General features: G+C 39.3%; 1 protein-coding gene across 1 annotated transcript in view; it reads left to right on the top strand.

Moving 5' to 3' along the window:
• The window catches only part of itgb2 (integrin, beta 2), a 43,885-nt gene that overhangs the window by 18,304 nt on the left and 11,175 nt on the right, over positions 1 to 14,406 (top strand). The window contains exons 8-16 of the mRNA XM_032509853.1: positions 239 to 334; positions 449 to 538; positions 631 to 768; positions 1,818 to 2,008; positions 2,338 to 2,570; positions 4,853 to 5,072; positions 5,267 to 5,481; positions 5,595 to 5,761; positions 6,303 to 6,462. Of these exons, the coding sequence (XP_032365744.1) occupies positions 239 to 334; positions 449 to 538; positions 631 to 768; positions 1,818 to 2,008; positions 2,338 to 2,570; positions 4,853 to 5,072; positions 5,267 to 5,481; positions 5,595 to 5,761; positions 6,303 to 6,368 (1,416 nt within the window). The 3' untranslated portion in view covers positions 6,369 to 6,462. The remainder of the gene's footprint in view (positions 1 to 238; positions 335 to 448; positions 539 to 630; positions 769 to 1,817; positions 2,009 to 2,337; positions 2,571 to 4,852; positions 5,073 to 5,266; positions 5,482 to 5,594; positions 5,762 to 6,302; positions 6,463 to 14,406) is intronic.

Here is a 14,406-nt window from a genome sequence, read left to right as displayed (position 1 = left end):
GTATGGGAGCACATAAATGTTGCATTGCCATGTTATCATAAGTGATGGGCTAAACTGGGAAAATAAGACCTACTTTGGAATGAAATGCAACTATCCATTATCATTTATAATTGCAAAACTGAACCGAATCGTTCTCAAAACCCCACTGATAGTGAGTTTAGATACATGTTGTTTAAGAGGTGTAACATGGACATCAGACTCACAGAAAGTCACTGATTCCTCTGAGTGTTGTGTGCAGGACTACCCTTCTGTCGGACAACTAGCTGCGCAGTTGGAAAAAAACCATATTCAACCGATATTTGCAGTGACAAAAAATGTGGAGATGGTGTTCCAGGTAAATTTAATTTAACTTTCTTTTCTATACCTAATTTTAGTTATTTATAAAGCAAACATTTTAGGGTCTGTTTACTCTGATGAATTTTTTCTTTGTCCTTGTGTTTGGTCCCAGGAACTCTCTAAAATGATTCCAAAATCCGAGGTGGGAGTTCTGTCATCAGACTCTAACAATGTGGTTGATTTGATTAGAAGCGCCTACAATGTAAGTTGTCAATTCATGAAATGTAGCTACTTTCTCCCTTGCAGTTTTAGTCTATATCTCACAACCCTTCTCAAATTTTTGATCCATGACAGAGATTGTCCTCCAAAGTAACTATAACCCATGACAACCTGCCTGATAACGTGAGAGTGGTCTACACTCCTAAATGTGACAATCCAATTCCAGAAGGGGACAGCAAAGGGGTTTGTGACAATGTACAAGTGGGAAAGGAGGTCAGTTCTTTCTGGAGTTTAATTTAATTCCCGCGGTGATATTCATTTAACTAATGCGTGTAGTTCTTGTTACATCAGTTTCAGGTTTTAGTATTGTATTGGGCGCTCCTCATGTCCGCACCGTAAGTCTCATTAACTAGTGATCTATCCGCCCAAACCCTTGTAGCACCAGGCTTAGCAAGTTAGCCCCGACAGCCTTCTCACTGGCCCCCTCCTTCAGTTCTTCTGCCGAGAGCCCAAGCCATCCCCAGATCAATCCCTTCACCATGTTCTCCTCCCAGTGTGACACGCTCACGTTAACTCCACCAAGCTCTCTTCAAATTGTTTTACAACTTTTATTATATACACCTCATAGAAAATGACTGTCACGTAAACAAGATCGTAAGATACCTGAACTCTTTCCCTTGAGTGGTAGTTACTCATTCCAAAGGTGGCAGAGCCCAACACAAACTGAGAACATCCTTGACTTCCTGCCAAGAAAGCTGGCACAGCTCTCACTCCAGCTATGCAAGGACCAAATGGGCTGTAGTAACGACACCTACACTCCTGCATTCCTCTCCCTACATATCTTGGCATTTGTAAAGAGCTGGTCCACTGCTCCATAACCAGAAAGGAATCTTCATTGGTTCTATCAAATCTGAGGTTCAACAATGAGTAGAGGTCTGATGAAGTCAAAAACCTTTGGGCATCAAGGGTTGAGATGCTAAGGTCTCTGGACTTTGTTAGACTGTAAAGATTTGCCTCTTGGATGTTGCATGATGGTCAAGGGCAATGCCTGTGCAGGCCAGCATGGTGTGAGGGGACCAGAGTGTGTGCTGAAACTATTGGGATATAATGTTCATTGTTCAGGCTCCGGGGAAAAGATAATGCCACAAGGCTAGAAATGAGGATCCAGCTGATTGTAGAAGCTCAGATTTAGAAAGACCTAGAAAGGACCAATGCACTGAAGAGAGAATGTGAACCCAGAACCAGTGTTTTTATAATCTGTTGTAAATGTTGTAATAAATGTATTAACCTCATACTTGTCAACCCTAACTGCCTTTTTTCAGATTTCTTTTGATGTCACAGTGACAGCTCAATCATGTATGAAGGACAAGTCTTTCACTATTAAACCACTGGGCATCAAAGACACATTGACAGTGACCTTATCTACAAATTGTGAGTGTGGCTGTAAAGACACAGACTCGACCATCAACACACACTGCAATTACAAGGGAAAGGTCAGCTGTGGTATTTGCAGGTAAGCTTTACACCTTCTACACAATGACTGCAATATACAAACAGAATACAGGTTAATTAAACACTGTAAGTAGTATGTAAACTAGATTACAAACTTTCATGTGGCTGTAGTGTGACATCTAGGTGTTGCTGTTATGTTTGTAACTTGGGATGCTGTGTAGATTACTAGAAGAATGGAAAATTAAAAGATCTATGTGATAGATAAGAAAATGAGTTCTCCTCACAAAACTGATCAAAGAAACTTTTAATAATAAAATGCATCAAGAAATGGTGGAAAAGATGTGTTTTTGTTAAAGTTGTTTTTTGCGCTCTCTAACATTTCTAATGCAGCTGCATTGAAGGCTACATTGGTCAGTTCTGTGAGTGCTCCATTGGCAAAAAGGACGAGCACAGCCTACGAGCGTCCTGCCAGAGGCAGAATGGCACAGAGTGTGAGGGTCAGGGCGAGTGTGTGTGTGGCAGATGCCAGTGCCACACCACCGAGACTGGAAGCAGTTACCATGGAGACTTCTGCGAGTGTGATGATGAACACTGTGAGAAGTTTGACAATCAATTGTGTGGAGGTAAAGTTTGAGGCATTTTTACATGCACACTGCAAGCACTAATACAGCACAGTGTAACTAAGTCCAAATGCAAAACACGATAATTTGTTCTATACCCAATTTTGAAAGAAAATAAAAATGAGGGTGACTCATCCTGCATTTGGGCATTTTCCAAATTGTTTGTCCAATGAAAATGTTTCGTCAAGTTTTAATGTCAAGCCATGACTATAGATCCTGCCTGTTAACCAATCGGCAAACCACACTGACAATTCAATTCCATTTATATTGTCGTAGACTTATATCAGGACACTTTACAGAGTAGGTCAAGACCACACACTATAATAAGACCTAACAATTCCTCCCAAGAGCAAGTATTTAGTGCAACAGTGACAAGGAAAAACTTCCTTTACACAGACAGAAACCTCAGACAGACCCTGACTCTTTGTGGGTTATCTGCTGGTTGGGACACAGGGACACTGATACAGATATGAAGATAAGGAGAAATATGATTTATAATAAGTATAGCAGTTGGTATGATGAATTGTGGCAATTATCGTAACAATAAACTATGACTAGAAATAATAGTTGTAATAGTGCAGGGCATCGCAGGGTGTTGAGCAGTACCACTGCAGTAGCTGCAACCATGATTTAGGTGCCACCCCAATCCAAGAAAAACTGTGAGGCAAGAAAACATAAGGACTCCCAGAGCTAGTACTGGGACATGAATGCACACAAGAGAAGAGCTCAGTGTGCAGTCTAAAACTAGTAGAATAACCAAGATATGGTCCAAGGCAAACCTGAGTCCGCCTACAAAGGGTTGGTAGATGAATCCGACATTAGGAAGAGAAGCAGAGTTAAGGAGGGGGCGCGCCGTGATTGTAGCTACACACCCTCCCCTGCTGCTCTAGGCGAATGCTGCCACTCCTCACTTCCTTAAAGGAAGGCTGGTTCCGTTATTGCCTGCAAACAGGAGACATTTGAAGCTGTGGTGGAGAGGAGGTCACTGTCTATGGGGCGCCGTTTGTAAAGCAGCTTGTGCTGAAAATAACAGCAACATTTTGTCACATTTAGCTTTAAATAATGTTTAAATAACTGGTATGAAATTTTGAGGGTCACTTTCTTGCACATTTACAACAATATTTGTCAACTTGGAAATATTTTAAATAGTTAAATCCAAATATTAAATGTTACACCTAAATGTTAAATGTTAAATCTATATGCTAAATCTAAATCTAAATGTTAAATCTAAATCTAAATGTTAAATCTAAATCTAAATGTTAAATCTAAATCTAAATCTAAATGTTAAATCTAATATTAAATCTAAATCTAAATGTTAAATCTAAATCTAAATCTAAATGTTAAATCTAAATATTAAATCTAATCTAAATGTTAAATCTAAATCTAAATGTTAAATCTAAATCTAAATCTAAATGTTAAATCTAAATATTAAATCTAAATCTAAAAGTTAAATCTAAATCTAAATGTTAAATCTAAATCTAAATCTAAATGTTAAATCTAAATCTAAATCTAAATGTTAAATCTAAATGTTTCGGGTGAAACTAAATATTTAGCTAATATGCAAATTAATGTCGGTAACCGGAAGTACCAAAATAAAAGCTCGAGGAGGTCAGTGTATGTTTATAGTGTCAAATAACGAATAGCTAGCCAGTAGAGATTTGCTACTACCTTGACAACAAGACAATGCTAGCTCCGTGATTTGGAAAACATGCTTACCGAGGTGGCCTGCGGTGGCCCCGAGGCTGTCGCTGTCGCTGTTGAATAAGTTTGTTCAGCCACCAGGACGGCTCTAAATGTGACAAAATGTTGCTGTTATTTTCAGCACGAGCCGCTTTACAAACGGCGCCCCATAACTGTCAACTGTTACTGTATGTATCATGGAAACAACAATCAATATCTGAAACCAGCTCCATCCCTAGCTTTATTTTTTTACCCAAAATATGTACATAAATATGCGGAAACAAATAGCGCTCTGACTTAGCGTAATAGTAGTAGTTAGTAATTATTTCCGTAGCTCCTCTTTGTGCCTCTCTGGTGTTGACCCTGAGGTGCACCTTACAGACTTAGACAGAGTTTATTGTCATTCAAGACACATTCACATATACAGTTGAGCAAGATTTTGTTGAAAGGCTCAGAAAAAGGAAAAGAAACAGAAGTAAAAAGAGAAACAGTATAAATATAAGTTTAGTAACATAATATAGTAATATAAGTAACATAAAGTAGGTGCAATACTTTACATATAGAGATAGTAGCATCCATTCTTGTCCATTGCTCCCAATTTGTAGGAAAGGGGAAGTGCAACTGTGGGATATGTGAGTGCTTCAAAGGCTACGAGGGCTCGGCCTGCCAGTGTATGGAGTCAGTGGAGGCCTGCCGCACCCTCAACAACTCTGTGTGCTTTGGCAGAGGTGACTGCAAGTGTAACCGCTGCGAGTGTAAGGAGGGGTACCAGCAACCCCGCTGCCAGAACTGCATTGGCTGCCCTGACCCCTGCCTGACCAAACTGTAAGGAGTCCAAACTTTACTCTACTTTTACAAATTACTATTCAACGTCATTTTTTCCCTTTGTATCTTAGGCTTTTTGATTGTAAACATGCATTCTTTGTCATCCTTTTGCTTATTATATGTTTGTCCTGAGATAATTTTTCATAGTTATTCATAAAATTAAAACAAAATACTTCATATTTTTTTGTTTGCAGGAACTGCATTGAATGCCTCAGCTTTGACTCAGGTCCTTTAAAAAAAAACTGCAGTGTGGCGTGCAGCGGGAGCATTTATCATAAGATGGTGGATCAGTTTTCCATTGAAAAAAAGAAGTGCCATCAGAAAGACACGGAGGGCTGCTGGATCAGATTCAACCTGGAGCAGTTGGTAGGAGAGGATTACTACAGGGCTGAGGTCCTGAAAGAGAGAGGTACACTGCTGATCCATTCAGGTTCAGGTTCTGCAGCTGGCAGATCAGACACCTGTTCTACTGAGCATTGTGTATGTGTGTGATCTCTGTGTGGTTTGTGTGTGTTGCTGCAGAGTGTCCGGAGCCCCCCAGCATCTTTGCCATCATCGGAGGCTCCATTGCCTCAGTGGCTTTGATCGGCATTCTGCTGCTCATGCTCATCAAGCTGCTGCTCTACATAAGGGACCTAAAGGAATTCAGGAAGTTTGAGAATGAAAAGAAGAAAGCCAAGTGGGCAAAGGTGAGAGCAGCCATTTAAAAGTCATCTTTTTATTATCACTGCTAAAAAATTAATGAAGATGGAGAAATGAGGATCTAGAAATAATCACACTCAACATTTTAGGAACTTGTGCGTTGTCCTATAATTTCAATGGATTATATGTAAAAGGATCATATCTGCAACAGAACACAGATAGATAGATAGATAGATAGATAGATAGATAGATAGATATAGATAGATAGATAGATAGATAGATAGATAGATAGATAGATATAGATAGATAGATAGATAGATAGATAATGTCCTGCTTTTACTGGAGATATACCTTTTCACAACCAGTCAGCTAATAGGCCAAGTTGTTTTCCATTTCAAAATATTCCACACACACACACAAAAAAGAACATACCATACCATAGACTTCCACACTGTGGAGATGAGCTGGGACTGTGTCTCACAGCATCCGGGAGACTTTCTGTGTGCTTTAGTAATCAGCTTGTTCCAGGTGGTGTAAGGTGGATAAAAACATCATAGACAAACTAATCACTGGGCTTTATGTTTCCAGGCCGACAACCCGCTGTTCAACAAAGCTACCACCACTGTGGAAAATCCAATCTTCACTGGAGAATGACACCCAAAGTCAACAGTTATTCATGCTGTTTGTCCACATTCACACATTATTTACCGGCTTTAATGTGGACTTGCTTACTTTCTTTCTTACTTTCGTGTTTCCTGTCATATTTACAATGTCGATGGATTTTCATGTTAAACGCGGCCAAAACTTCAAAGAATGATGTAAACGCATTTTAGACACATCCCTGTGAGCTAAAACGTTCAGATTTCCAACTATTCTGAACGCTCCAGTTTCAACAGTTTTTTCTACTCTTGGTTAAGTCTTACGAAACTCTAAGTCGGCTTTTTATGATTGGTCATCTGCTCCAAGTAGGCAGGTGTAGACAGTGTTTTTCTACTGCAGTGTTAACATAGTCGCATGTAGCTACATGCTAAAAACAGTAAAAAATGTTGTCTTGGTCCCTTTACTGCTGGGACATGTCCGGTTGCGGTTGGTGATTTTTCAAGGTAAATAGTCCTGCTATATACTCCGTTGCAGTCAGTCTCAGGCTCCGGAGTGCAACAACACAGTAGGAAATCAGAGACTCGCGGACATGCGCTATCCAATCAGAGCCGACTGGGCTTCTTAAAGAGACAGGCGCTCCTACAAAGCATCTCATACAGGAGCAGCAGAATGAGAAAAATAAAGTATTTTTTGAACATTAAAGCTTGTAATAATGTTCTAGTAGAATCAGAAAATACAAATATGAACGTGAACAGGCTATATAAATGGTAACCTTTAATGTTGACTGTCATTGAATGTCTCCACTGCAATTATTTCATTGTATTTCTTTACTTATTAGTCAATAAATTGATGTTTTTGCTCATTGCTTGTAATATTTACTCTTGAAAAATTTTAGTAAAGCTAACAAAAGCAGGAGGAGGGCAGCATGTTTTGATGTATAGCACACATACACTGAATGCATCGTACAGGAACATTGACACTGATCATTGAAAGCAGTTTCTCTGTGCATGGGGCATACGCTTGGAGAGATTTCTGAAGGATTCCTTCAGATGTGTGTCTGTAAAACTCTACTTCAACTGCAGGTTAAATGAATGAACACAAATCAGTGAATTCAAAATTTTCACAATTTCCTCATTTGAATGTCATTTAGGTTGAGCAGGACCCAGAGCTGCATCAATCCATGTGTGTTGTGTCCAACACACAACAATAAATCCAGTACCCACTCTCTTTTTAGCCTCAGTGTGGTTTTTACTGAGGAACAGGCCTGGCTCTTTAGCTCCCGAATGTGCCACGTTAGCCAGCTGTGTGCTGAGTGTACACATGAACCATAGCAGCTGCTCTACCACACTGTTCAAACAGATGACATTCATTTTCACACAGACACACAACACACCATGATCCCTTTGGGAGGTGTGCACGGTGTGACAACCATCCAGCCTGAACCAAAGCCAACAATGACATGGAATTTTTCCTAAAAGTCCACCTAGTTGATAGGACTGACTGATCAGTTTCAGACACAGAGTCAGACAGACAGAGTGTCTCTCTTGCAATATTGTGAAAAAAACATTTCAGCAGAAATGGGCGTGTCCTATATCAGGTAACTCAGCTTTATTCAGTGAACGTGGGGATGTAAAGATTTTTAATGTGCAATGTGTAATGTGGGACTTATAGGAAAAAACACGTTTGACCTCATTGTAGCAAGATCAAGATTAAAGTAGCAGTTAACCATTTCTGTAGCATACCCTGGTCTAAATCCAAACTGTTTGGAGTTAATAAGTTTGATGCTCTACTAACTGTTCTGTGATAATCTTTTCTAAAATTTTGGAAAGAACAGGCCATATTGAGATTGGCCTTTAATTGCCTGCTTGGTCTTTTGGTCCAGACTTGAAAATTTGAGTAATATTGGCATGTTTCCAACTTCTTTTTTTCAGATTTGCCCAATCTGATGGAAAGATTTACCAGGTGGATTACAGGTTTAACCAGGGCAGAGCAGTGAGTTCTAATAAGCAGTGTCCAACCCAAACACGTCCTTTGCCTTAGACTTATTTAGTTTTTTAATGATTTTATGTACTTCTTCCTGACCTCCTTAATTTGGAAAAGCTTTGATGGCTCATACTTTATAGTCTGTGTTAGGGTTGCGGGTTCAAAATTCTCAGCAAGCTCCTCCACTGACTGAATAAAGAAGTTATTAAATTAATTTGCAATAGCTGAATTGTTAGTGTTGATAACTCCATTTACTTTCAATTATTTTATTGTTTTTTTGTTGACAAGGCTTGAGTTTAGTAAGACTGTGTGTGTATACCGCCCTTATCAATACTTGAGGAAACAACTTTTGGGAATTTGGGAGAGAAGGACCATGTATCTAAATACTACAATATGTTGATGGCACACTGTACTGTGCTGTGTAATTGATATACACAAAGATATTGATGAGGTAGAATGGAGCAGGGCATGTTTGAAAGCGCATAAACGGACAATAAGTACAAGGTTTAGGTTACTTTAATATAAATGGTTGTACGTCACCCCTGTCAAGTTACAATCATATGTCTGCTAATATTCCAGATGTTTGTTCAAAATGTGTGGATGAAAGGGGTACTTTGTTTCATTGTCTTTGGGAGTGTCCATAGATTAACATCTTCTGGAAGAAAAAAGTCACTGGTACAAGACTGAGTACATATTTTTAGTATTGAGCAAAGGAACTACTCTTCCCATAAACCAATGAATGAAGGAAGCTAACGTTTGTTTAGTGTTAAAAAGGCCAAAGTGACTGTCACTGCTCAATGTGAGGAGAGTGCAGATTTGAGTCACGCATACGTCACTTTCCGACGAGTGAAGCTGTGAGTTGTGCATGCATCCCTTTGTGACGAGTAGCATATAAGATGCTTACGAGAGACTTTTGTAATGTCAATACAGTAACAATAGACCTACTTAACTAAGTTGGTTCACTGCTGGCTACAAGCCAGCAATCAAACACAACAAAGGCCGTCACTTAAATGGTTTGGTGTTTTGAGCTAACGTTAACAATCAGACACTCATAGATAGCTTAAATGTTTCTGAAATGAGTCCCATCTTCTGTTTTTGTTTTTGATAAGAAAAGTTTATTATTTCATGGATTTCACAAATTTCATTATGAAGGTTATGTGGTAAACCGTTTAAATCTGAGCATGCGCAACTAACATCTACACTTGACCAGAGCCAGTCTGACCATAGAGAGTTAAAGAAATGGACCAACAGATCCCACTGCTCTGGACGGAGACCAGTGAAGGAAAATAGAAGCTCTTTTCCAGTGATGGCTGAGCGTTACTGCACAGCCTCTAACTGAGCTTGATGACGTAGATGTGACGTAGGCAACGTGTCTGAAAGTTGTAATTCTTCTGGTACCTGTGCCAAGAGATATCTCAATCATCCCCAATCAGCAGAGACGGAGAACATAGGTATATATTAGGAGATAACATAGACACAGACTAATAACTGCTAACTAACATGCTAGTTAACGTTAGTAATTTAACCTAAACAGCTGATGTAAGTCGAAACTGTGTGCGAGCTTCTCCTGGCAATACAGTGATTTGTCGACTATGCGACGTAAGACGCGTGGTTATTGCGCAATTGTTAGCCTATTTTTACAAAAACGTCTGATTGACTGGCGCTTAGCACACAACACTACGGTACTTTGTTGCGTGACGTAATTCCGGAAAGGCTGCCTTGTGGGTGGCTCTGCGACGCACACATACCAATGGGGTAAGCCTCTCGTCTCTAAGCAAAGTGTTACGGAACAGCACTGGAGATTGGACCCAAATGCAGAGAGGCGAGGAGAATGCAGCAGTTTGAAATAAAGCAAAATTTAATCTGAACAAAAAGAGTCTTACAAACAGTTAAGCAGCAGGTATGTAAATCCAGAGACACAGGATAGATGGCAGCAAGGAAACACAAGAGAAAACTACAACAGTACAACAATGATCTTACAACAGACAAGGGGAACACAAAGACTAAATACAAGGTAACAAGAGGCAGGTGACACAAGGGCTGGGAAACAGGTGGAAGACATCAGGTAATCACTAGAGCGGGAAAACACAGGAAGTAAAACTAAAGACAACACAGAAAACTAGACTATCAAAATAAAACAGGAAACAGAACAAACAGACACGCAAAAGAGACTACAAGACAGAAACCACTACTAGACAAGACAAGGGAGCAACCAAGGACTAAAACATATACAAGACCAAAAAAATAACACAATCACAAGGACGGAATATATAACAAAATACCAAACCAAAACATGAAGCTCCCTATGGCGCCATTTTGATGCTACCAAGCCATCACCCGCCGTTAGCATTCCATTGACTGCCATTCATTTCGGCGTCACTTTGACAGTGAATAATTTTACAACTGAAGCATTTTAAGACTCTATTTTTCCATTGTTTATTTCTAAAGAAACACGACAATGTATAGAGGGTTCCATTACCTTGTAGCTCTGTCCCTGTTTCTATTGCTGAGAGCCAAAGATGGTGGTGCCGGTGGTGGTATCCTCTTCCTGTGTGCTGTGTTGTTTACCCCATTTTCTTTGCTGTGTTCACTGTTGCGTGTTTTTGTGTCTGGCGACTCTCCTTGGGGTCCCTCACTGCCCTCGTGAACCCCCCTCCACCTCCAATGGTATGCCTCAGCAGTAATTATAATTTCCCCTCATTTCTCATGTCTTATTGAAATAAAATATGTTAGTTTTAAAGTTGAACCTCTTCTCTGGCTAAATTGTATACGTACCTGTGTGTCCTTAATTGTATCAATATCATTGCAATTAGTAAGTAAAATCATTTTCTGGATGAAATTCCCAGGGTAGCTTTGTCAATCATAGAGTACACTACAGTTATGACAGGGAAATCCCCAATAGGGATCTGAGACCAAAAGTGAGTGGGGAGAGCCGCGGGAACATATTTTGGGGGTGCTGACAAATTTACAGTGAGGTTTTTTAGCCAAAGTCAACCACCAGACACCTAACTGCATCCATTACAATTAATTTAACTGAATAGAGATTACATTTATTATGAATAGCCTATCCAAAACAATAATTATTCTGCCATAGACTAATGACCCAGGAACACCGGAAAATAATAGACCGTTATCGCTATTCCACGTATAAATTACTTTCTTACCCATAGGCCCACTGTCAAGATAAAGACTCTTTATTAAAACAAAGAGCCACAAAACAGAGCCACTAAACACATCACTGAATTATATTAAATCAAATGAAAGTGAAGCAAGCTAGTCAGTCCTGACACAAACATTGAAACAGAGAAAGGCAGCCTTAAGTTTTTGTAGCACAGCAATAGAAAATTTAAGGCATAAAGATATAGGGCCGTATATAAACATTTCTTAACAGGGTCTAATCATTTTATAACAATATGGTAGGATAATTAAATATAGGTAGGATATAGTATAATTAAATAAAGATCAACCTCATTCTGGTTTCCAATAAGAAGGCATGCATGTAAAAAAACACAATTATCTCCAATTTGTATAAACTAGTAACAATTTTATGGTTATGGTTGTTCCATATTAACGAAGCCTACATCTGATTAAACCTGCATCAACGACGCAACCATTTTTGCCAACTAACGGCAGGATCTCCTGAGGAGGGTTAACAAGGATGGATGGCAAAATTGATACTTTAACAGTTTTTAACGTTTGTGGTCACGAATTTAACCGTGACTACATCTGGAAAATTATTCGCGATTTCGCATTTTTGACCCTCTGGATTTACCGTTGGACACACCTCCGCATGACACGAGACCGCATGAGACGGGACGGATGACATGGGACGCTCCAGGCTGCAGCCATATACTCTTGTCAGAGGCCCGCAGTGCGCCTCGCTCTTGGCAAAATCGGCACATTCATTCTAATTAAATTATGTGTTTATCTCTTACTTACCAAACTGTAAAAATGTATTAGGCTACATTTAATTTCTAATGAAAGGGATTAGGTTTATATTAATAATCAATTTATTAAAAATAAATGTTTTAGTTTTTTCAAATTATGGTTGTAGTTGTTTGTCCTATTGTTAGAGGGTGCTGCACCACCCTCTGCACCCCTAGTCATGTATTCTCCCCTTAGTTGCCGCGGCCACGTGAGTAGTCTCTTAGGGAGTTTGTTTTACATTTAAGGGGCTACCTGAAGAGTTTTGGGGCCTTTAGTCTCAAAAGACCCTGCCTTTGCCAACAATAATATATTTTTCTATGACCCTCCAAAATGATTGGGGGGAAAAAAGGCATGATCCTCCCTAAAAATGTATTGATTCCTGTTATTAGGGTTCAAACTTCGAGCGGTAGAACCCTTCTATGTTTGTCTGTTTTTTTATTATTAATATTATCATTATTATTAGTTGTGTCACGTCGGCTCAAATTCCTGTGAGCTGAAATGACCTACAAACATGAATCTTACAATGTGGAAAGAATTTGATTGGAAGTTGAAGATGAGATTTTTTAGGACCCCTCTTAAGGTTTCCATGTTTAAAAACAATACCCCCAACACTTGCTGGAGAAATTGTGGTAGGGTGGGAGACCATACCCCCATATTCTGGGACTGTCCAGTGATACAGACATACTGGAAAGACATTAAAGAGGAAGTGGACAAAATCTTCAAGATGGATTCCCCCTTGGACCCTTTGTTTTTCTTATTGGAGATAATGCCTGAGGACTTGCTCTCCAACGACCAAAGCTACATGTTACATATTTTGTTAATGACCGCAAGAAAAATGATTACTATTAATTGGATGAAGCTTGGCCCCCCTACAGTAGCTCAGTGGAAACAAAAAATGAAACAGGTCCACACAATGGAAAATATGACTGCTATTTTACAGCTGAAGGTGCCTGTGTTTGTGAGAAGATGGACTCCTGTCATTCTAGGCCTTGATCTAAAATAATTTGAACATAATGATGTGTAATGGTGTATTTATCCTATATCTATGTAGCCAATATGGTTGTTGAATGAAGCTCAACACAGGGTGACCCTTTTGTTGTTTTTTTTTTATTTTTACTTTTATTTTTTATTTTCGTTGATTAGAAAAAAAAAAAAAGTTTAATTGTCTAAAATTGCCTGTAATGTTCAGTTTGGGCAATAAAGTTAAAAACAAAAAAAAAACATGAATCTTGGGGGAATAACTGGAAATGTGCTTGAGCTTCGATAGAAATACGAACCCAATCGGCCACAGGGTGGCGCTGTAATTAAGGCTTCAAAATACAAACTTTAAAAGGACACGCCCCCGACACCATAAATCAGATTGACTTGAAATCAATTGTAGGTGTCGGTACACGATCTGTCCTGCCTGCACGATCCGTTCTGCGCATGTGCAATATGCGCTCGCGCAGATGATAATCATGATGTACAAGGATTTACCAGGGATTTACGGCACTGCACGCCTATTTTATTTTAGTTTTGAGGGTCTTTTACATGCTGTCTCAGCTAGTGGTTAGCCCGAATTAGCTGTTAGCTAAACAAATGTCTTTTGCTTTCCGGTGGAGAACAGACTTTTTTTCTTAAACTGTCTATGGGAAAAGATTGTGTTGTGTCGTAAATCCGTGTTCATCATATCATCTGCACATGCGCGACATATTGCACATGCGCAGAATGGATTGTGCAGGCAGGACGGATCATGCACCGACAGCAGGTATTATAGAAAGTGCACTGTTTGTCCCACAATTAAAAAACTTGCAGTATATGTTTTATAACAAAGTTGGACCACATGCGTAAAATTACTTCAAAAGGCGCTACTGAGAACAACAAGGTTTAAACCTGCGATTTGCCAGCAAAGATGTACAAATATCTATTTTCGTTTTACAACAGGACATTTATAGCTAAAATGGAAACAGACGAATGGAAATGGAAACACAATAGGCATGGAAACTACATGCTCACTTCCTGCATACCGCATTACTTCAAATACTAAATTAAAACTTTAGAAAACATTGTATTCACATACAATAAAACATTGAGATGATTTAACAAAAGCACACAGGGTAATAAGAAATCAAACAAGTGAACTGGTGGTTGCTATGGACTCGTCACTAGGCTTCCTCAGTCTTTGTATATTTTAGCACATAGG

Source organism: Etheostoma spectabile, unplaced genomic scaffold (assembly GCF_008692095.1).
Source record: "Etheostoma spectabile isolate EspeVRDwgs_2016 unplaced genomic scaffold, UIUC_Espe_1.0 scaffold00018946, whole genome shotgun sequence".
NCBI lineage: Eukaryota > Metazoa > Chordata > Actinopteri > Perciformes > Percidae > Etheostoma > Etheostoma spectabile.
This window is presented reverse-complemented; position numbering and strand designations above follow the sequence as displayed.